Genomic DNA, 22,073 nt, shown 5'->3' on the forward strand with positions numbered 1-22,073 from the left:
AACATTTGAAGTGTTATGTTCCAAGTGTGACACCATTGAAAGCTCTGGAACAAGATAGATAGATAGATAGATAGATAGATAGATAGATAGTTCAAGACAAGCCTCAAACTATATATATTAATTATATAGTTTGAGGCTTATCTTGAATACCTCACTATTGACACAGTTTTATGTGAATGAACTTGTACTGACATGCCTCCCCAGCTCCTCCTCTCACTCTGTTAGGGTAGATTTTGAGCATTCAGTCCAGTTCAAAGGCCACTGACGTCCCATTTATTTACCAGTGGTGTAATTATTTACCCAGCCAGAGTCAGAGAGGGGCACCCTCTTGTAATCCTGTCAAAACAGTTGAAAAAAGACCAGTCAGCAGTATGAGGTTTGACTGACAAAAACATCATCTTCTTAGGTAATGGAGGAGAAATTGATTTTTGTGTCCTGGTCGGTTTATAAGGGTGATCATAAAATAAAGCAAAATACAACTTGATCAGAATAAATGTTTAACATCACGGTAAAATGTTCATATATGATCTGTTTGGAGTTTAACTGTCCTCTTTGAACTGGCCCACACTGATGTGCTACATGAACAGCTGTGCGGCATCAGTTGGACTCTGGGCATAAAATATAATAACATATCAATGATTTGCATATTTAGCGACACACAGTAATCCTCAACTCCAGTAGAATAAGCAGGCATAACAACTCTTCCACCTTTAACAATATGGCCTCCCCACTTGGGTTGGACAGCTCTGTACACACTTGGCACCAAAATAAATATGGAGTGAAATAATCTCAGTAGAGCAGCTGATGTGAGTCACCCAAAACAAAAATGACCCTGTGCCAGCTATTGAAACATGGAGGACGTGGCTTTAAATTCTTCCCATTATGCATCGCATGAAAGCACCACTCCAATCCTCAATCTCTGATTTCACTTGAGAAAAATGTTAGTCTGTTTTTGGGTTTAGATGCACAACACTTTCCACAGACAATCAGGTTTGAGATCCATTCTGATGTCCGGTGTGGACTGCCACTTGTCTCAACTGGATCTAGACTCCAGCTGAACTTGTAGACAACCTAAGTTGAATTATTTTCTACTCTACTTACTTATTGCATGTGGATAAAAACCTTTGAGCCCATTGTGTGAATATGTATGGAAAAAAACAAGTGACCTGAAACAAGCACACTTGTGTGCGTGTGTAGGTGTGTTTGTATATGTGACCGCCTTCTTCCTCCTCTGAGAGATCAGATTGGCTCTCTATGAGGAGACTCCTCTCTGCAACCCCAATGCTGCTGTGTGACTGGATGGACGGACAAAACCAACAAAACCACCTGCAAACTAACCTGAACTGGTTCCAAGCTGCCAAGCGCGTCCTCACTCTTCCACACCAGGAATCAGTTGTAAAAACCAGTCCTGACAATCCCAAACTATAAGATACAAAGTACCACCATACACTGATGAGTCTGTGCACTGGAGGGAATTTTTGTGAATTCCCACACTGGCCCGGAAAAGATTTTTCTTTTTAAATCTATCATTCTAGTATCCAGTATTGGATATTTCCAGATACTGTACAGTCTCCAAATGGGAAAAATGCCTTGATAACCAACTGCTCAGACATTTCAGAAGTTTTAAACCTCGAAACACTATTTGTGCCATTTTTTAACCAAAAATCTAAAATATATAAATTGATAGGTTATTGTGCCATTTATTGACCTGAAGTCAAGGGCAGACTTGGCAACAAGGGGACGCACCCCGCCCCGTGGCCCACAGGTCAAAGACCTGTTTAAATCTTCACCCAGACCTCACAGTCAGGTTCAGTCCCCCTGTCTCACTCGGTGCAGGCTTCTCGGGAACCAGGACACCTGCCATGATGCAGCGGGCTTTGTTCAGCCGGAGCGTGCTGTTCGCCCAGCAGGCAGCGGCCCTCGACAGTCCGCTGGCCGCTAGGAGCGCGCCCCTGCTGCAGCGACTGGACCGATCCATGTCCTCCGTCACCATCCCGCCGCCTGCATGCATGCTCCGGCCGCTGGAGGCTCCACTGCGTTACCTATTCGGACCAGGACCCTCAAACGTTCCTCCACGTATCTTAGCTGCAGGGTCCAAGCCGATCATTGGTCACCTGCATCCAGAAATGTATATGGTAAACGCTTTGAAGATTTATAATTAATTCTAAGGTGGAAATAAGCATTTTTACTCAAATACTGAACTTGAGTAGAACTTCGAGGCGCATATGAATTTCGTGTCTTGTGGCTACTCTTAAGTAAAACTTGGAATACTTCATTATTACTTTCAGTACTTTTGAGTACTAATATTACATAATAACTTTGTAGTAATAGTATTTATTTTGCTTGAGCAAAATTGAAATTGTAAATTTATCTTTAATTTCTTTATCAAACCGAATTCAACGTAAAACTGTTCTGGTATACAAACTGTTCGTGTTAACAATTCAACATTCTCAGTAAACAGACAAAATAAACATTTGCATAGGTTCAAAGATCGATAGTTTGTGCGTGATCGCACACTGGCTTCCTTGCACCCATCTACTGAAATCACTGAAAATACTTAGTGACAACACATGATAAAATAGGCTACAACGTAATGTTTTACTGTGCTTCTTAGATCATGGACGACATCAAACAAGGGATCCAGTACGCCTTTCAGACAGAGAACAACATGACTTTGTCTATGAGCGGCTCCGGGCACGCGGCCATGGAGTGTGCTGTGTTCAATACGGTGGAGCCCGGAGAGAGCGTGCTCGTGGCCATCAACGGAATCTGGGGAGAGCGCGTTGCAGAAATTGCAGAAAGAATGGGTACGTCTTTACGCACGGTTTTACGCACGCAGTCGCTGGGTCTCCAGAGAAGATAAACTACTTTTATCCCTGACTGTGCACTTTATCTTCATACCGTCCACTTATCTCAAATGATCATAAACATTTTCAATCTTTAGGTGCCAATGTACATAGAATGGTAAAAACACCTGGAGGGTATTTCAGCAATAAGGAAATTGAGCAGGTAGGCACAATGTCTCTGAGCCAGCCCATAACTTACTGAAGATACTATAATTAAGCGTTCAGTAATCCATAACTATGGCTGAAACATAATCACTTAGACTATCGGTAAGGACAGCACATCTGCCATTAAACTCCTTCGTATGTCTTTCTGTAGGCCGTAGAGAAACACAAGCCTGTCCTGTTTTTCCTCACACATGGAGAGTCTTCTGCTGGTCTCTGTCATCCAGTAGACGGTATTGGAGACATCTGCAGAAAGTGAGCCTTAAACACACCATATGATGCACAATTTTTACGTAATTACCAACTACAATGTCCTATTTCTCACTCTTACTGTCATATCTCCTTCAGGCATAACTGCCTCTTCCTGGTTGACACAGTTGCATCTCTTGGTGCAGCACCAATTTTCATGGACAAACAAAGTAAGACAGAGATGAAGGATTCAATTCTATCACCTGTTACCATGTCCTTGTGTGTGATATAACCTCCCTCTTATTGCACTCCCAGATATTGACATCCTGTACACTGGTTCTCAGAAGGCTCTGAATGCACCTCCTGGCACAGCACCCATCTCCTTTAACGAGAGAGCATGGTAAGACTGTGCGGGGTGTTTCCATGCATGTTCCATATTTAAGTCCCGAGTTATTGCATCTGCATAAAAAATGACACCAGGAAGTCATTGAAGCAGGCATCTCCTTGTCTCTGTGTTACCCCTCACAGCCACAAGATGTTTAACAGGAAAACAAAACCAGTATCCTACCTCTTGGACATGACACATTTGTCCAACTACTGGGGTTGTGATGGCAAACCAGCCAGAATGTAAGTGCATTATTATTCTCTTCATACCACCTAAACCTTACTTTAACCGGGACTGTGACTTGTGTAGACGATCTAAAAAAATCAGAGGTTTGCATTCATTTTTTTATTTAAGCTTAAGCTTCGTTGTGCTGGAAAAGTTGATATCAGTCTATAACAACAGTGTTTGGTATAAGAATAACACGCCATCACGTGTGCTCTGGGTTTTAGATACCACCACACTGGTCCAGTCTCTGGATTCTTCGCCCTGAGAGAGAGTCTGGCAATTCTTGCTGAGAGGGTAAAGGGACATTTCACCACTTTTTGTAGATACTTGACTGAAAAACATTCACAGCATCTAGAATTATTATCCTTATGTTGTCTTTACAATTATTTACATTCACAGTATACCTGTCAAAACCCTCTTTATGTCAGCACATTCATATTAATTTAGATTTTTTTTGCCTGTAATTAGCCAATCACTTTTATTGGCAGCAATATGTCAACCTTTACATCTCAAATGAGGAGGAAGCAGCAATTTCATAGTGGGAGAAAATGGACACTGCTCTCTGAATTGTGTTTGTACAGTCCCTCTCCTAGTTCTTGTCTGATTGTCATATAATTCTGATGATCTTTGTCTCCCTCTAGGGGCTGGAAGAGTCCTGGAGGAAACACAAGGAGGTGGCAGCGTACCTATACAGAGGACTGGAAGACTTGGGTCTCAAGCTCTTCATCCCTGAACGGGTGAGGCAGACATACAGCAAAACAACATGTTGGGTGTTTTGTGCAGAAGGACCCCAAAGAGCTTTCCTGCAAGACAATAAATTAAAAAGGATAAACAACACTGAACAAGAAGATACATATATAATACACACAAATAATCAGTATCACAGTCTGTAGCACTGCACAGACACAAGCCTGTTTGTGTAGCTCTACAACTGACCAGCATTCCTCATAGGTGTTGCCCCATTGTGACCACAGACACTTTTTGACATGTCCTGCAGGACTTGAGGCTTCCCTCCGTCACCACCATTGCCATCCCTGATGGCTACGAGTGGAGGGAGTTGCTGGCCTACATCATGAAACACCACCAGATGGAGATGACTGGAGGCCTGGGCCCTTCCATCGACATGGTAAGTTGCTGCTGGTATCTCATCCCTGTAAATGTATGCCTTTAGCGTTATTGTCGTAGTCATCAGCTGACCTGTGTGATAGCTGTTCTAGATGTGACCATGAATCTCAGCATGCCAGCAGCAGAGGGTGATGTTTTCATTTTCCCTAAAATAAATGCTTAACAAAGGCAAACAGTCCTGGATATAATAATGTTCCATGAGAAATAACAGCCACCGTCAGTCCCACTAGAATACTAAATAAACCAGACTTCCAGACCAAACCAATTTCAACAGTTGAAACAAGTCATCAGTTTGGTGTCTTTACAGCTCTCTGAATCATGCTGCTGAGTCACTGCAGGCTCTGATGTACTGTACCTCTCTTTTCATTAGGTGATGAGGATCGGATTGATGGGATACAACTGTGAAAAGGCTAATGCTGACATGGCACTGCATGCCTTGGCAGATGCTCTCAAGAACTGCAAAAAGAGCAAGGCTTAAGAGACCAGTGCAAAAATTTCAGGATTTTGTCTGTGCTTTTGACTGCAGAGATTTTAGAAAACACTGGCCACGTGCCTCTCTTGTGTAAGTAGGTGAGTTTTCAAATAAAGGAGCAGGTACTGTCGCATGGGCCATGCTAACTGCAGAGAAAGATGTCAATAAAGTGTACTTTATTTTGTCAAACACTTGTTCTGTCTCTGTGTATGATAATTATTTTAGAAACAGCTGCAAAATCGTATAAACGTTAGCATCTCTCACATTTGTTCAATTTTTTTTAAATATCTGGAATGCCAAACTGTCCAAACTACAATTCCCATGATTCCCTGCTCTGACTGTCATACTGGATCAACTCTGTCGCAGTTCAACGATTAATTTAGTGATATTTAATCTTGTACTTTCGTCCAAATTTATGCATTTATACTCGTTTGACTGAAGTTTCATTTAATAATGGCGTGTCCAGTAAGCAATACAGGTAAGACGATTGTTAATTTTACATTAACGAGAATTAATGAACCAATGTCATCTGTAGGAGCTAGCTCGCTAACGTTACAATGTCACGCTCAGAAGCTAACGACCAACCCTGGATTCATAGGTTAGCTAACGTCACTTATCCGTATCTAGTAGCTTTTAGCTAAATAATGTGTTGTATATTGTCAAAGTGTAACCGTAAAATGTGTCCTCAAGTATGTCTGTAGCCCTTTTTACGTCCAACTCAAGTCTAGCGTTGACTGGGATTTTCGGAGAAATATGGTGCAAGTAATTTATATTTAAATTGGCTAGCGATCGACAGCCGACACAACACAAGTACGTTAGCAAACATTAGCTTCTGTGATAATAAACAACTTGCAGCCACCACCGGACATATTCAGCTGTTTGTATGCTGAGTGAAAATATGAGTCGTACTTTTGTGATCGGCGATCGATACAGAAGTGATGCTATGTTAACTGCGTCTTGTCTGAAAAGTTTTCTAATAATCACATGAATGCAATCTAAAGTAGGCACCTTCCTCTGCGTTTTGTGCAGAATGGTCTTCTTCGGGTTTCTTCCAAATTTCGCGCACACTGCAGCTTTACTGCCACCTAGAGGTGAAGCTGTGGTAGCGCCACACTCTGCTTTCATAACCAAAGTGGGATGTATGAAGTACTAACCCTCGGTTTTTTGTTTGTTTTTCAGCAAGATACTGTATTATGAGTCAATGTTTTATTATTATTATTATTATTATTATTATTAATAATAATAATAATAATAATAATAATAATCTTTATTTCTCTAGTTCAATTCATGCATAAAATGCAACACAAAATGCTTTACATAATAAGAAATGACAGAATCTAATAACTGTGAGATTTAGAGTGCAATACACTTCAGAATAAATAAATATATACATTTAAATAAAAAAGAAAAGGAAAAGAAAGGGCATGATAAAGTGGGAGAAAGTTGAAAGATATGTCTTAACATTTTTTGTATCATTTGTAGAGGCGGTCACTTTTTTTGTATGGCTATGTGCTTTGTATGTACTTTTGGTTTTTCTGGTTAGGTTTGTTTATCCTATTTATGTTAACTAATATTAGGGTAGTTGTGTAAGCATATGGATTACATTTGGAAGATTCATGATCATGCAGCATAAACTGTTTGTCTGTTCTAGAATCAGTGGAGTTGAACCCAGTCCTCCTGCCTCTAGACTGGCTTCTGGGTACCTGGGAGTCAGATGAACCTGGGGAGGGCTGTTTTCCGACCATAAAACCTTTCCGCTACACAGAGACACTGACCTTCAGCCATGTGGGACAACCCGTCATCAACTTTATGTAGGTTACTCCATGAGCAATCAGACTCTACAGATGAAATTAACACTGAATTTGCTCGTAAAAGAGGTTTTAATTCAACTTTATGATCAATCAACACAGTGGAAATCGTGCAAGCAGAGCAATACCAGCCCAAACAGTTCGCCCGTCAAAAGATTTTCATGAATGACACTCGGTTGTAGTGAAGGAAACACTGTCAGTGTCTAGTATTTATTATTCAACCTGAGCCCAAATATGTTAAACTGGTGTGTGTCTGTGTCAGTACTAAAGTAAAAACTGGTCCTGATTCCTGTTGTTTTGAGACCCTGTGGGCATTCTCCAGCTGTTTCCTCACTGTTATGGTGTTTAACAGGTTCAGCGCCTTCCATGCAGAGACTAAGAAGCCTCTGCACAGGGAGTGTGGCTTCATTCGAATGCAGCCGGGAACCAACAGAGTGGCATTCATCATCGCACAGAACTCAGGTAGTTACCTTCATGTCGCTGGAGGTAGTTTTGTTTTTAGTCACCAGGCTCCCACTTGTATTTCTTGAATATGTTGAAAGGGTCATTCCACATGTGCAGGGCTGGGTATGTGAAGGATTTTCTGGGGCAATCAGTTCTTAATGTGAATATATCAAATGTTTTTCACAATGTATTGTGCATTGATCTTATTAGATGTGACTCAGGGCCATCGTGCAAGCATATCGCAGAGAAACATGATGCAGAAACATGAATATTTGGCAATTACACGTACCTCTTTTGCTGTGTTTTGCTTGTCTTTCTTATAAAACAAGTTGAAATGTACATTTTAAGACCTTCTTGCTTTGATAAAATATAAATATAATATAAATTTAATAATGGCTACACATGCACACTTCACATGTCTTGAGTCCATTGTGTCTTTTCATTCAGGTCTGGTGGAGATTGAGGAGGGAGAGCTGACAGCACAGCAGCTGAACCTGCAGAGCCAGGCGCTGGCTAGAATCTCTTTCGCCAGGGAGCCGCATGTACAGCAGGTAGAGCTGACTCTCTGATGGCACGCCATGCTCTCATCCTCAGCGGTGATTGAGTGTTAATTACTTTGTTACTTTTTCCCCTGCTGTTGTACCATCGACCTCGCCTGCTCTTTTCCATCTCTCAGATTTCTAGAGTGTTTCAGCTGCGACCAGATGGGAGGCTGGAGCAGACAGTTTCCATGGCAACAGACAACCAGGCACTGATGCAGCACTTGCACATCATCTACCGTCGGTCATCTTGACCCAACAGACTTGTAGACTTATTGTACATAGAAATGCTTTGGTCTGGAGAGATAAATGCTGCTAAAAAAAAGGCTTGATCAATAATCACTGTTGAGTCAGATACTATAAACAGACAGATGTACTAAGAGTTAATGTTACTGTCAGATTAAAAAAAAAAATTAAAGGGGCCCTGTAGAGTTCTCATGTAAACAAAGTTATGTTTACCTTCAGTCTTACTCACCGCCACGCATTATGTCTGTCTGCGAGGTTTAACAAATGTGTCAAGTGCATTTTCGTCCTCTTTGCAAAGTATTTTAAATCGTGCTTTGTTTACATCCATGTTAACTAGCTTGCAGTCTTGTTATTTCCTGCCTTTGCTGGCACATTACCACCCCACGTAGATCAGTGGAGTAGTGTGAAACCATTGTGTACCGCATCACTTGGGACCCACTCATTGAAAAATGTTTCAAAAACTCCACAAGGAACCTTTAATCTAAATTAACTCAGTATTTATTGTTCAAATATTTAATCTTGTAGCTGTATTAATGTTAAGTATGCTGTCCTCATATCTTTGATTGCATTATTATTAGATCAAAAGCATGAAGTAAAGAGAGTTGTTCTTACACTGGTTGTTATTGTGATTGTCAAACCTTTGAGATTGAAAGAGTTTCCTTCATGCCTTTCAGTCAGGTTCAGGTTCACACATAGAAATAGAAATTAAAGTTATTTCAGCTATTTGTTTTTCTTTTGTCTTCACTTATTCCAAGCTTGTTGTTCTGTCATTGTGGGTTTAATGTAGCAGGATAAACTATCATAAAATAATCAGCATAATAAGTACAAGGGTGAAGATTTGAAGTTTATTATGTATTTTTAAAAAAACGCTCAGACTGACATTTATAAATTAACACTGTGAACACTGTGAAAACAACCATCAAGCATACCACACAATCATCCTGAAGAGCCGTCATAGCGCCGGCCTTTATACTGCTGTGGCGTCAATTGTTAAAGTCTCAGTGAAAATAAAAAAATAAAATCATAAATAAACTATTTACAGATTAAAAAGGGAACTCAGTACCACCAAAATATGTGGATGCAGTATGTACCACTCCTCTGTCCTTAAGGTCTTTGGCCAAAAATGGGCAAAACGAGACCCAACATTTCATAGTCAGCGATGTCTAAAGTTGCAGCAGAAAGTTTAATGGGTTACAAAGTTTTGGATCATATTTGGAAAGAGACACTGTTTGTGCTTTGGTAAAGAACAATAGTGTAAATGCAACCCAAGAAGTGCAAGCAGTTGATGCCACCTGGTATCACTCTGACTAAACCCAGCCTGCTGAGCATCATTTCAAACATGGCTTTCGCCTTCGTTGCTCCTTCAGGCATATTTTCTGAGACAAACATCACATGAAAGCAGCAAAACTTTATCTGAGGAGTGCAAACAGCCTCCCGTTGCTCACATTCAACCTGAACACCATCATACATTACAGTTACAGCACTGGAGAAGCCTGGTTCACTGCGCTGACGTAAGCAGTGCGACAACACGGAGAAGAGGTGGAATGACACAAGCTTGTTCCATTTTAGCTCTGAAATATCACTGTGACTACTCTTTGGATGAAGGGTAATCACTCACAGAGTCATCTGACAGCGAGATAACACAGACATGATGCTGATGAAACATTTGTTGATGCCGTGCAGCGACAGACTGATCTGCTGGCAGGCTCAGTCCCCATCAGGCACAGTGGCCATCTCCCAACGTTTACTGACAAGTCTGAGATTTCAATCCCGCATATCCAACAATAATGATGATGATGATGATGATGATGACTCCTGTGCGCACTGTCTCAGCTGTTCACGGTTCCTTCATGATGTAGACGTACATTGTGGTGAGGAAGTACTTCAAGGACTCAATGGTGGAGGACAGCCAGTGGTGTTCAGGGGTGAGATCCTTCTTCACCACACACTTTGTGATCTCCGCCTGAAAGAAGGAAATTGAAATTGACGTTTTACTAACTTATTTTTAGCCAAATACAAATATCATGAAAGGAAACAGATGCAATTCTCTAGCAAAGAGTTTCCGTTGGGAGCTCTGCCTCAATGAAACTAATTTTATTTTCAGAATTAGCTTTGAGCAAACACATTTCAAGTATGTCAAACAGATAAAACCTCTTATTTTAGTCAAGCATAACGAAACCTCAGTAAGTTCTGTATCTAAAAATTCATTTTTTTGCTGTTCCTTAACTAGGAGGGGGCAGGAAATAAGTATTACCCACTGCAAATCTTTGCATCAGATCAGCCAACAGGCAGCCAACAGTATACACATTAGGAAGAGCGACAATCAGATCTTATGTAACTACTCAATCTCTATCAGCGCTTGTGAAAGCAAACTGAGCTCTGATCCATAAGCAAGATAACAAAGAAAATCTGTCATCTCGCTGCACTCTAGAACATCAGTTTGTTTAAATGTCACGTTTCCCCACAATGTCCCACCAACACTAATCACACAGCAGCATTAATGATGCAGAAATCAGAGAAAGAAAAGACACGAGAAACATTATTTCTTATATTATTGTCCCATTTCCTCACAATGCTGCTCACACACCATGACCTCAAGCCACCTTGAGTTTTGGCACATCGGCTCCAGCAGCGGTCACTTACCCATCCTCCCCGTCTCTTCAACCATTGCACCAGAAACTTGCGGACAAACTGGCCTAGACTGTCCACCAGGATGTGAACGGTGCTCGGATGGCCTTGTCTGACGCAGTCCACTGCCAGGGCTCCGGCTACTGCATACATGGAGACCACCTTACCCCATGTTATACCTACACCCAAAGAAACAGACATTACTGGGTTATGATTCATTTAAGGTGGCAACTGAATTTTTGTGGAAAAACCATATGAGACACAAATTATTAGTCAAAGCTGAGTATTTTTCTAGGCTTTAAAACCTGTCTGGAGGGGACCTTTAAGCTTCAGCTATTCAAGCTGATATTGATTTATTTCTTGCAGTCACAGAGCAGTGGTTTGATAAGTGAGAAGAAAAAAAAAAATCACACTTTTTAGTCAGGAAATTTGATCTTCAAGCCTCCACGGTGGCCGAATTTCCTGACCGGAATCAATAAATAAACTGCCATATTTATCCCTGCATAAACTCTCCTTTCCTGTTCTCAAGACTTAACACCCATCTCCTCCATCGTTTCTCTTCACGCAAAGCCTGTTACACATTCTGTGACCTGACACGAAGCATGTGGGCCAGTCGGTGGACCTTGTACTGAAATAAACTCTAAATAAGTCAACAAACCAGTGCATTTGTGTTAATGTAGCTGATAGCGTGTCTTACCGCAGCAGCTGTAAATTAACAAGGGTGAAACTGTGCTGCCTTTGCGGAGAGGTGGGTGAAGACTGACGCAGTTTCTACTGTGGGGAGGTCAGAAGGCTCAGGAAATGATTCTGCGTTCACCACGAAGAAGCAATCGAGAGTCACAAAGCTGAAAAAGGCCAATTCTTCATCATCTACCTAAACAATCCAGCCAGGTAATTAAGGGCATCCGGTCATATCTAGGTAGAGTTTCCAGGGCAGCAGGGATTGTTATAATGACCATCAGTGATGGGGTGCCCGGCCTAATGGCATTAGCCTCCTTAGGCCGGCTTGTATTGTCATGACTGTTTCTCAGAGCTGACCTACAGCGTCTGACTGTGGCTATAAGGGGATTGAGCTCTGGGCAAGCTTAAACGAGATAACCATCCACGGAAGCTGTCAGAGTACGTCACGTCTCACTCCCTACTGAGAAGCAGGCCAAGAATAGAGACAAGATTGTCAAGGATAATGCTGGAGGAGAGGAGGGTGGAAAGAGAAAGAACAGAAGTGGGAGGCAGGCAAAGATAGATCGAGGAGACAAGGCATGCTGGTTGTACCGAGGGAGACCACAGTACAGATGGACGCTAAACCGCTTCCAAAAAAGTATGTGGTTATGACACGTAGAGTCATTGGAGAGATCATTTCTTTGGTCCCTAGATCCATGTTAAGCCCTTGCAGTCATAATAAGGAATGACAAAAAGCTCAGTCGGCAGTTATAAAACAAATTCCGGACAGCAGGAAAAACAAACCTAGATGCACTGTTCTATTTATATCCAGGTTTCAAGCCATCCCAGAAGGCTAGGGCAGCCCGGGTTCACTCGTTTGTTATTCTTCAGGAGGAATCCCACGCCGCTTCCAAAAATTGCACACCAGTGACGTCAAAACAAGCACAAGATTTGCCAGAACATAAGCATGAAAATTATATTAGGTGAGCATGTTCTTGATCTTTCCTGGGAAGGTGCCAGTTTTTAGATGTGCATCACACTGCGGTCGGACCATCGGATCCACCCAAAAGGCTCAACAGAGGATTTCGGTGGTGTACAGAGCAATTTTGTTGTCAAGATAACATAAAACAAGCGCAAGAGTCAGCACAAACAAGTTCCCATGAAGACAAGCAGCCTAAAGAGCCTTAAAACTGGCCAAGTAAAGACGTAGACTGACACCACATTACCCGCTCAAGACCAAGACTGAACAAAGATTTGACCAGAAACCATTAACAGTAAAGCCTGTTTATTCTGTTCTGTCATTCGTTCACAGTACACTCACATCACATTTAAACAGCACATGAACAGGAAATAAGATGGCTATTCTGAGGCAGTGCACTTTACCGGTCGTCCTGTTCCAGCTCAGCGTATCATGCCTGATATCAGACTACCACTGGAAATTACAGCAAGCCATAAATACACACATCTTAATATAGCCTCACTTTCCTTCATCCTTCATAGACTGCAGCACATTGGATACGTTTATCCTTTGTCATCCATCACAACAAAACCGTCTCCTGCAGCCATGCCAGCAGCTCTGTGCGGTTGTACTTAGGCACAGCTAAATGCTAACATCAGCATAACATGCTCACGATGCTAATATGATAATGTTCAAAAGAGAAAACGTGCCAATGTTTTGCAGGCGTCCTGTTAACCACGTCCACCATCTTGGCATGCTAATATTTGCTAATGAGCACTCAAAGTACACAATGTTGCAAAAGACTGGACGAGGTGATGAAGGCGCTACACGAAAAACCTACAGCATCATTGAAGTGATTACAATTCACGACTGCTCCACATTTCATCCAGTTCAATCCATCCAATAGGTGCCGAGATATTTTGCTCAAAAACCACAAATGTTGACCTCATGGTGGCGCTGGAGGAAAAGCCTGTCAATCATCAGGTTGATGATGACTGGCTCCAAGATATTTCAGTCCCAGAAAAAGTGGCGGACTGACTGACCAACAGACCGACATCGCCAACAGTTTTAGAACACCTGTCAATGTCTGCACAAAGTTCTAAAAAACCCTGGTCACAACACAGGACCACAAGGGGCTACAACGAAGATCGAGTCCTGGTACAAGAAACCTACAAGAGGACACTGAGACCTGATTCATGACCAAGAGTGGGCAGAAGACAGATCAGGCAGCCTGAGCTGAAGAGACACAATACTGACGTCCACGGCTACGTTCGTATTTATCAAATTAGAAATCAAGGGAGATATTTGTGCTGTAGAAAACACACCACACCCTCCAAGTATAAACTAATGAGTACAACTTGTTTAGGAAACGCCAGAGTGTCTAAACTTAGTGACTCTGGATAGCTGTAGGAGCAATTAAGTGTTTCAGATGAAGTCTCACTCCACCTACGTATGATTCACACTCACTCAATCTCCCTGAAAGCACCTCTCAGCCAAAAGAGCCGGATGGAAAGTGCAGAGGCACACCTATTTAGTCACAGCAACTGCCTCCATCAGCAGTCTGAGACACTGAGGAAGTGTAAATCACTTCCTGTGCTGGCAGATCTCCTTTGGCTGAAGACGACATGTTTGGCGTCCACCGTGGACAGCAGTGTGCAGTGTGCTACATCATCATCATCAGCAGCAGCAGCAGCAGCAGCAGCAGCAGCAGCAACAGCAGCAGCAGCAGCGTACCTGTTGAGAAGATCTCTGTCGAAACACCGATAAAGGCATCTGAAACCATGGTCTCCATGGCAACAGAAATGTTGAGTTGCCGCGCCACGTTCCTGTACAAGCTGGGCTGTATACACTCCAGCTCGTCGCCTAGGTAACAGAGGAAGAGAAGAGACAAAAAAAAAAAAAAAGAGAGAGAGAGACAAGCATCAGAAGTCTGTGAGAAAGATAGACGTTAATCTGAATGAAAGAAGCAGAAACCAACACAGATTCAGTTTAAAGCAGTCATTTAGAAACCCACTCACATGAAAAGAATGTTTTTAACCTGGTTAACATGTCCATGGGACGCTTTTTGATAAGCTGCGGGACATATGAGCTGTGAAATAAGCAGTCAACACCAAGTGCAGTGGACCAATGACAGCCAGAGTTTCATATGTCACATACCAAAGGAACCAAACCCACCAGCACAGGTGAGGTTTTCCATGTCATGATAACGTAGTCACGTCAAAGGCTATTTAGGCCCGTGCATATGAAATGAAGGCAGAGGGGCAGTTACATCTAAGCCACTTTAAGGCCTGAAGGGACTTTTTCATGGAAAAAAACGAAATCTGTAATTTTGAGGAACAGACATGAGTTTAAATCGGTGCCAGGAGAGGAACTTTAAACGCTCTGGGTTGTATAAACTATCATATAACTCAAACATTCAGCCCAGTCAAACTATTTATTCTGTTCCTCTGTTGGAGAGACGTCAGGATGTTAAAGTAAATCATGTCCGTCTGGTACGCTGGGCACTTGAGCTGCTGTCTTCAGTGAGCCAGCTCATCACAGCTTGAAATATACAGTCTGCAGTGTCGTATGAGGAAATCATTTTAAGAGTAAAGGCTGAGGAGTTATTCGGTCTAGTTTCTTATAGGTATCACTTATCTCCTCCAGCTCTGTTGAGTCATCTCCGTTCTCAGCCTACTATTATCTAAAAGTAGATTAGAACACAGAAACTCTGCTTTTTAGACCCCAGAACAGCGATCATATCACAGTCACACCAGTCAGCTCTCAGTGGATTTCCAGCTTAACTCACAGGATGAGAATTTACTGTTTAATCGATCAGTACATGTTAGACTGTAGAGTTCTGTTTGTGTCCAGAGATTACATTTTTAATTGTGAATTCTTGCAATGTTGCACCAGTTATTACCTCCATGAGGGAGGCTGTGTTTTCATTTCCATCGCTTCATTTCTAGCAGGAGATCTCAAATGCATGTGAGACTATTTCAGTGGAATCTGATGGAAAGTTAAGCGGTGATTAGTTTTTGGCAGAGATGTGGACCCAGCTGAGGATTCAGGATTTTTTTTTTTTAAGATTTCCTAACATTATGAGATGGTGACGATATGAAAAAAAAAAATTCTCATGAACTACTGCATTTACAAACATGAAAAACATCTGGCTCATATATTCCATCGTTGTCCATCTCAGTGTCTTCTGAGAGCCGGACCCACAAGAAAAACACAAAGCAGATTAAAACATCTGCACATCTTCATCTTTGTATTAAAAATAAAGTTGGGGGTTAAGACCGAGGCAACCACGATGTCCTACGACAGAGACCTTTGTTGCATCTCTCTCCCTAATATCCTGTCATCTCTCTACTGTCTATACAAGGAATAAATAATAACAGTGAGGACTGTGCAGCCTTTGCTGGTGCTTGCACTCTCTGAGCCTTATCCAGTTAAAGGAATTCAGCTTAAACTATGTTTTAAGCTTCATGGTAAATATTAAGACTGAAATGATAATGCCTTCATGAGGGCTTGATGGTACACCTGTGGGAACTGTCAGAAACTACAGCGTTAAATGGAACAACAGGAACAAACTGAACAAAGATCAAAGAATGAACTGTGATGTGGCCACTTCAGCTTACTTGAGCTCTCCTGAAGACATGAGGCTCAAGTACACCAGGAAATAATGACGACACCCTGAATGTGCACACATGTTGCTATAAGATGTCATTTGGCCCCTTATTCAACCAATGTTTGTGCAGGTTTCTCTTACCAAGACAGAGAAGCACTAAAGACACCTCCGCGAGCGCTGCGTTTGAGGGAGACAGGTTGAGTTCAGTTTTGGACCATCCCAGTCCATTCTGGTTGAGCCTGGACAGTATGTAGTCTCTGCACAAGGCTTTAGACTGGGACACCAGCTCCTTCTCAGTCAACGACCGGTCAAACACATCCAGGACCTCTGCAGCAAACACGGAGGACCGCCGCAGGACCTCCATGTCCTCCTGCAGGGGATCTGGGTCAGAGAGCGCCTGACCTCTCTGGATCAGCTGTGTCTCAGTCTGTCCTCTCTTTATCCCAGAGGAACAGACTTTAACAGTGAAGACAATCTGGCAGCTGTGGGGAAAGGAAGCCCTTATTTAGAGGCAGCTTGATATCATTGCTGAGTTTTAAAGGTATGAATTGTTCTGGAAATGTATCTGTCAAGACAGGGAGAGAGACAAAGACACCTTTAATCAGCACAAGAAAGCAGCTTGAAGTGACTCAATTGTCAACATTCCTGCTGTTGCCACATGCTTTTCGAGCAACTGTGGGCATATACAGACACCCAAAATGTAAAAGACACCAGAAACTTACATAAGAACATGATGGAGGCGTTATCGTTGTGAGTCACATGGCGGGATAGTCAAGATATTGCTACACTTCTTAGATTATGCAACACCAAGCTGATACCACAAGATGACAAGGGAAATATTTTTGGTGTTTGGGCAGCAACATCTTAATTTGAAATGCATGAGTCATCAGTATAATGTTTAAAATATGTCCTAGAATACGGATTTATTGATAATTTCCGCTGTTGCGCGCAAAGAAGAAGCGACGCTCACCTTCAGGGTTGCGTCCACATTGATGTCTCCTCCAGTTAATTAATCAAAAAGCCTTTCAGTGCGTGTCCGTAGTGTTTCTCAGCCGAAAGAGCCCGAAAGTCAGAGGAAAACAGCTCCTCTGCTCCCAAAAGAAACCGTTTCAGACCATTAAGGCACCGCCGGGCGCAGATTTGTCTCTAGTCTCATGTCCAACAGAGATCCCGGTCTAGTCGGTCCACTTGCTACCCCGAAACGCACCGACTGAGCCGAGGGACGCAGTTGGAGGACGCCTACCTGTTGTTCCACCTTCCCATTGGCGCTCAATGGGTGCGTTGGTTTTACTGTAAGGAAGATCCCGGAGGAGGAGTGTGACGCCTGCCTCGCAGCTGCTGACGGAGACGAAGCTCACTGCGGCGCACAGAGGAAAAGAAATCAACTGCATCTATGTGTTCATTCACAAATCTGGCCGGATTAGCCCGACATACTTTGAAGAGAAATAAACTCATCCTTTAAATACTCTAAAAAACACTTTTTGTCCACTACTGCGCGCAAAATATTCACTTTTACAAACATTTCATACTTCACGTGTGAGTAATTGAAATGGGGTTTCCCAGCATAGGTGTGCAGCTGTGTCACCCTACCGCTGATCTCCTGTCTGCCAGTGTTTACGTAAGTGTTCCTGGTTGAGGCCAAAAGTGTCACACTTTTAATCCCATTCAGAGCAGATAAATATAGGTGTCCTACTCTGCACTGAGTTTACTGGGTCGCATGTTGTTCTTTGCATTAAGCAGCTTAGCTGTTTCGTCATTGTATTGTTACACATTTTATGATATGAAAATACAATACAGGTACATCCAGTGGACCTGCACAGATCTTACTTTAAACAAAGAGAACAAGCGTGAGGAGGAAGAGTGCTATCAGCAGTGGAGGACTCAGGTTGTCTGAGGGGCCAAAGAAATGAAGAAGGCACTGATGCACAGAAAGTTGCGACGCATTTGTGGTGAAACAGTTTCAAACTCTGGTTAAGATTAAAATATTTTATTATGTAACTCAGATTCAATGTATACTACACCTCTGTAATATGTAGAGGCCAGCAAATTTTCTCAAATGTGCCTATATGTCACTGTATCACATCACATGTTCTCCGCTGGAAGGGCAGCAGAGGGCACTTTATCACATCTACTTGCACATTGGGCCACTGTATGGAGGGCACAACAGAGGTGGTTTTGCTGTGTTTGCTTTTTTCTTTTTTTCTTTTTTTTTTCAAACATGTGGGCACTCAGGTGTTGATCACCAGCTGAATAGCTAAAAAAACACTGGGCCATATTTTTGAACTTCGCACAAGCATAGACAGTAGCATTTAATCCGTGTTATTCTAATGATTTATGTGGTCATAAATGATATTTTTCATTCGTGAGTGTTATAGTGCAAACTGTGATATGGTGCCAATTTAACAAACTGTTTAATTGCTTAAGGATCAACAATAGTGTTATAGGAAATATGTAGGTGAGAGAACTTAAAATTGGCCTATTGTTGAATGAAGTCTGGCAGATCCATGAATCCATGAATGGAATCTGTACATATTGGAGGCCTACTGTATGTAAACTGCAATAAAGCTTCCAGGCTCTTGGCAGCGCAAAGAGGGATTAGAGATAACATACTGTACATAGAGACATTTTCATGTCAAAAATATATTTCAAAAAAGAAAAAACTTGGATATTCATTACCCTGAGAACCCATGGAAGAGAAGTTCCAGCAGTACTGTTTGGAAGAGAAGAATTTATGACCTTGACCCTGGTGGTGGCAGTAAGCAGAGTGCAGTCTGGGCTGAGCTGCTGGGCCTCTGAGCCAATGAGGAGGGTGGAATGTGTGGCGAGGTGGCAGCGCAGCAGCTTCTTGTTCAGCAGCAGAGCCATGGTCATGATTACATCACTTATTCCCAAAGTCTGGCTTTCTGTTTCTAAAAATGCATCAAAGACATGAAGAAAAACTGTGGGACAGACCCAGATGTTGTTCATATATGGACACTGAAGACTCATAAAGGATTAAGGTCACTGGCCAAACATCCTCAGAGCTCTATGCATGTATCTTTATATTTTACATTAACTATGACAGTAAATTGAGTATTTATTTGTGGTGTTTGACTCCTGGGCATCCAGGATCATGTGCATGTTTCTCAGACAAATTCTGTATTGGACTTTGCAAACATGTCATGAGACCCTGAATTTAAAACTAGTTTTAAGAGCTTTCTTAAGAGCTTTGTTTCTGTCGCATCATGTTCACATGCTGGACATTCCTAATGAAGTTGTATTGAATAGAACGGCCACAGACAAACACAACTGTATTGACAGGAAACGGGTTAGAAATAATGCACCTGTTGAAGGACTCATTCCAAGTGCTTTCCGTCTGTCTCACAAGTGTGTTTGTTACTAACCATATTAATGTGACGAGCAAAACCTGATTCTGATATGTGTGTGTACGTTTTATCACAGCAGCCTTTCAAACTTTTATCCAAATACAAGAAGAAGTCCCAAACTGACTATGTTTATTGGATGAAATGATTTTACTTTTGATAATAATTACATTGCCCTATTATTACACCCATAAATAGGGCAGCTGTTAAGCTGTTTGGCCTCTGAGTGTCACTGTTACTCACTTTCTGCTGAGCTGAGAGTTTCTCTCTTAAAGACTCAGCCCCACAACAGCATATGAATACAACACAATATCATTTGCATTATCAAAAACAGAGAGACAAGTTAACCTTAAGTAAGCTAAAATGGCTAAAACCACACCATTACTAATAATCTGTTATTTTACTATTATTATTATCAATTTATTTCAATTTGCCTACTTACACAAAGTCAGGTGGCTTATACGAAAAATAATGATACATAGACATGATCATTAGACCCTGCTTTTTTAAGTCCAGAATGAATTTCATGTGTGTAAATAAACAAAACTCTAAACAGTCATTTCTTTGTCATCTTGGGGATGTTGGTGCTTCAGTAATTAGCATGTCAGTGGGAGAGTTTCTAAAGGAAAGTGTGGCTGTAAAAAAAAAAACCTCGCCCCTCCTTTGAGTCAGTATGCGTTCGTCCAAATGAGAAACCTGAACCTCCATTTGTGAACACAGTTGACCATGTTTCTCAGTTGTTCATCCAGAGTGTATAGCAGGCACAGTTATTGTTTAACATGTTTGGGTTGTCAAGAAATGGATGAAACATAGCTAGGTTACAAACTCAACATAATTCAAAATTATGAAACGCAACACTTCCATGATGAAAGCCATTGCTAACTCACACATGGAATCTGGTTCTGTCTCATTTCAGCAAAGCATGAAAGAGTCCCAGATTCCAAAAATGTCTGTGAGAGTGTCAGTAAGAGAGCAATAAGTGAATTTATGAGCTTTGGTGACTCTTGTGTTACTCAGTCTGTGAATGTTCCACATTTGTACTCATTAAGTCAATTTATTCATTTTGAGCAGCCGAGCTCTGCCTCTCACATCCAGAGTTATCCATCCTGTCTCATTCTTCACAATTGGATAATTGAGGACGACCGGTGTGTCTCGAGGCTGCTGTCTATCCTCTGTTCATGCTGTCACGCAGACAGCTATGGTGCACGGACAACATCGTGCTGTTTAGCTGTTTGTTAGTTATCTGAGAAATTATGCTACTGGGCAAAACCTAGACTGAAGTCAATGCTGAGCTGTCACAAGACCAAGAAGAACAGGGAGGGTGCTGTGCTGTGTGGGACTATGGCACCTATGAAAAACAGCTGACTGTGTGGTGACAATGACAGCAACTCTCACAGTCTGGGTTAAAAACATGTCAGTGGGCAAAAAATTGACTAAATCAAGCTTTTGTTCCTTTCTGCACACTTTTGGCAGATACATCAAGGCTTCATCATTTTGCATCTATCTATGGATGAGCTAACTGTTCCTATCTTGGCTGCATTTGATGGCACAGCTGCATCCCCCCTCTTTACAGATCAATGAGTGAAACTTAACCGTTGAATATGTTAATGAGCTCAGTTTCTCCTCCATTAAGGTCTTTGGTGACTTTTGGAGACTGAGTGCCACACCTTTAAGTGGCCAATGGTTTTGTAGCCACTGGTCAAGTTTTAGGCCTTCTCTGAAACATGCACCCCCAAGAAGGTGCAGGAAAGGCTTAATTGCATGACACACAAACACCAAAAGCAGCTGCTGTTTTCTTTTTCTTCAGATTTGTGACAAACTGTCTCATGCAAAGATAATATTTAACTCATATTTAACTTCACATGTGGCCCTGCATTGATCTCGTCACTTCTTCCTTCCTTTAGCTCTCACTGAAAATTCATCATGCTTCAGACTTTTGTGCATAAATCACAGCCTTGAACGATTTAATGCTTATTCTTTTCATGCCTGCATTTCACCAAAGAGCCACCATGTGCTAAACTGTTAAACAATATGTAAACAGGCAGTCGTGATTTCTGCCTCCGTCTTTCTCTCCTTCTGTCTCTCGTGCACAGATTCCTTTCATTCCAGCCAACGTTTCAGCATAATGTACGTGTGGAGGCGTACTGCTCGAGGTTCATCCAAACCTCACGCCCAGCATCGCTGGGGAAACAGGTAAAACCAGAGGCACAGGAGGACTCGTCACAGTTGCAAGGGTTGGCCTGGAACCCAGCCCCTGTCAACCTAGGAATGGGATGGGCAAGGCAAAATGTGACGATAAGTTTGTGAATGTATGATATCTGATTTCACCTTTAGCCTAATTTGTGTTTCAGAAACTGAAAAAAGCAACATGATCACATCTTTGCTCACAGGCACAAGGAGCGTCTTTACTTTCA

At 42.0% G+C, this 22,073-nt stretch overlaps 3 protein-coding genes and 1 long non-coding RNA gene across 6 annotated transcripts; 2 read left to right on the forward strand and 2 right to left on the reverse strand.

Moving 5' to 3' along the window:
- Positions 1 to 1,862: 1,862 nt before the first annotated feature.
- agxtb (alanine--glyoxylate and serine--pyruvate aminotransferase b) lies at positions 1,863 to 5,410 on the forward strand. Its single transcript, XM_076744890.1, has 11 exons — positions 1,863 to 2,135; positions 2,615 to 2,807; positions 2,945 to 3,009; positions 3,163 to 3,263; positions 3,357 to 3,427; positions 3,513 to 3,597; positions 3,726 to 3,824; positions 4,032 to 4,101; positions 4,449 to 4,544; positions 4,805 to 4,933; positions 5,303 to 5,410. The coding sequence occupies exons 1-11, from the start codon at positions 1,863 to 1,865 to the stop codon at positions 5,408 to 5,410; spliced, it is 1,290 nt and encodes a 429-aa protein (XP_076601005.1).
- On the reverse strand, positions 1,996 to 6,397 carry LOC143329141 (uncharacterized). Of its 2 annotated transcripts, XR_013077867.1 has the most exons (4): positions 6,314 to 6,397; positions 4,744 to 4,958; positions 4,494 to 4,610; positions 1,996 to 2,114 (listed from the first exon to the last, which is right to left on the reverse strand). It is a non-coding gene; the product is annotated as an uncharacterized LOC143329141 (long non-coding RNA). The 2 variants fall into 2 exon arrangements; XR_013077866.1 differs by lacking the exon at positions 6,314 to 6,397 and having other exon boundaries at positions 4,744 to 5,229.
- On the forward strand, positions 5,726 to 9,164 carry thap4 (THAP domain containing 4). 2 transcript variants are annotated; one of them, XM_076744893.1, is made up of 5 exons: positions 5,726 to 5,882; positions 7,056 to 7,215; positions 7,565 to 7,674; positions 8,104 to 8,207; positions 8,333 to 9,164. In XM_076744893.1, the coding sequence occupies exons 1-5, from the start codon at positions 5,858 to 5,860 to the stop codon at positions 8,447 to 8,449; spliced, it is 516 nt and encodes a 171-aa protein (XP_076601008.1). In that variant the 5' UTR covers positions 5,726 to 5,857; the 3' UTR covers positions 8,450 to 9,164. The 2 variants fall into 2 exon arrangements, with proteins under 2 accessions (XP_076601008.1, XP_076601009.1); XM_076744894.1 differs by having other exon boundaries at positions 5,738 to 5,882; positions 7,062 to 7,215.
- Positions 9,165 to 9,272: 108 nt separating this feature from the next.
- bokb (BCL2 family apoptosis regulator BOK b) lies at positions 9,273 to 17,516 on the reverse strand. Its single transcript, XM_076744891.1, has 5 exons — positions 17,268 to 17,516; positions 16,439 to 16,779; positions 14,422 to 14,550; positions 11,085 to 11,248; positions 9,273 to 10,404 (listed from the first exon to the last, which is right to left on the reverse strand). The coding sequence occupies exons 2-5, from the start codon at positions 16,659 to 16,661 to the stop codon at positions 10,279 to 10,281; spliced, it is 642 nt and encodes a 213-aa protein (XP_076601006.1). The 5' UTR covers positions 16,662 to 16,779; positions 17,268 to 17,516; the 3' UTR covers positions 9,273 to 10,278.
- Between the last annotated feature and the right edge of the window lie 4,557 nt (positions 17,517 to 22,073).

This window comes from Chaetodon auriga, chromosome 12, assembly GCF_051107435.1.
Source record: "Chaetodon auriga isolate fChaAug3 chromosome 12, fChaAug3.hap1, whole genome shotgun sequence".
Taxonomy (NCBI): Eukaryota; Metazoa; Chordata; class Actinopteri; order Chaetodontiformes; family Chaetodontidae; genus Chaetodon; species Chaetodon auriga.

What these genes read in the sequence shown, in the direction of transcription:
- agxtb (XM_076744890.1), top strand. Translation starts at nt 1,863, where the DNA reads ATGATGCAGCGGGCTTTGTTCAGCCGGAGCGTGCTGTTCGCCCAGCAG. An exon ending in AGAAATTGCAGAAAGAATGG is followed by an intron (nt 2,808 to 2,944) that starts GTACGTCTTTAC and finishes TTCAATCTTTAG; the next exon opens with GTGCCAATGTACATAGAATG. An exon ending in TCCTTTAACGAGAGAGCATG is followed by an intron (nt 3,598 to 3,725) that starts GTAAGACTGTGC and finishes TACCCCTCACAG; the next exon opens with CCACAAGATGTTTAACAGGA.
- thap4 (XM_076744893.1), top strand. Translation starts at nt 5,858, where the DNA reads ATGGCGTGTCCAGTAAGCAATACAG. An exon ending in GTGTCCAGTAAGCAATACAG is followed by an intron (nt 5,883 to 7,055) that starts GTAAGACGATTG and finishes TGTCTGTTCTAG; the next exon opens with AATCAGTGGAGTTGAACCCA. An exon ending in CAACCCGTCATCAACTTTAT is followed by an intron (nt 7,216 to 7,564) that starts GTAGGTTACTCC and finishes GGTGTTTAACAG; the next exon opens with GTTCAGCGCCTTCCATGCAG.
- bokb (XM_076744891.1), bottom strand. Translation starts at nt 16,661, where the DNA reads ATGGAGGTCCTGCGGCGGTCCTCCGTGTTTGCTGCAGAGGTCCTGGAT. An exon ending in TTTAGTGCTTCTCTGTCTTG is followed by an intron (nt 14,551 to 16,438) that starts GTAAGAGAAACC and finishes TCTGTTACCTAG; the next exon opens with GCGACGAGCTGGAGTGTATA. An exon ending in TGAAGAGACGGGGAGGATGG is followed by an intron (nt 10,405 to 11,084) that starts GTAAGTGACCGC and finishes TCCTTCTTTCAG; the next exon opens with GCGGAGATCACAAAGTGTGT.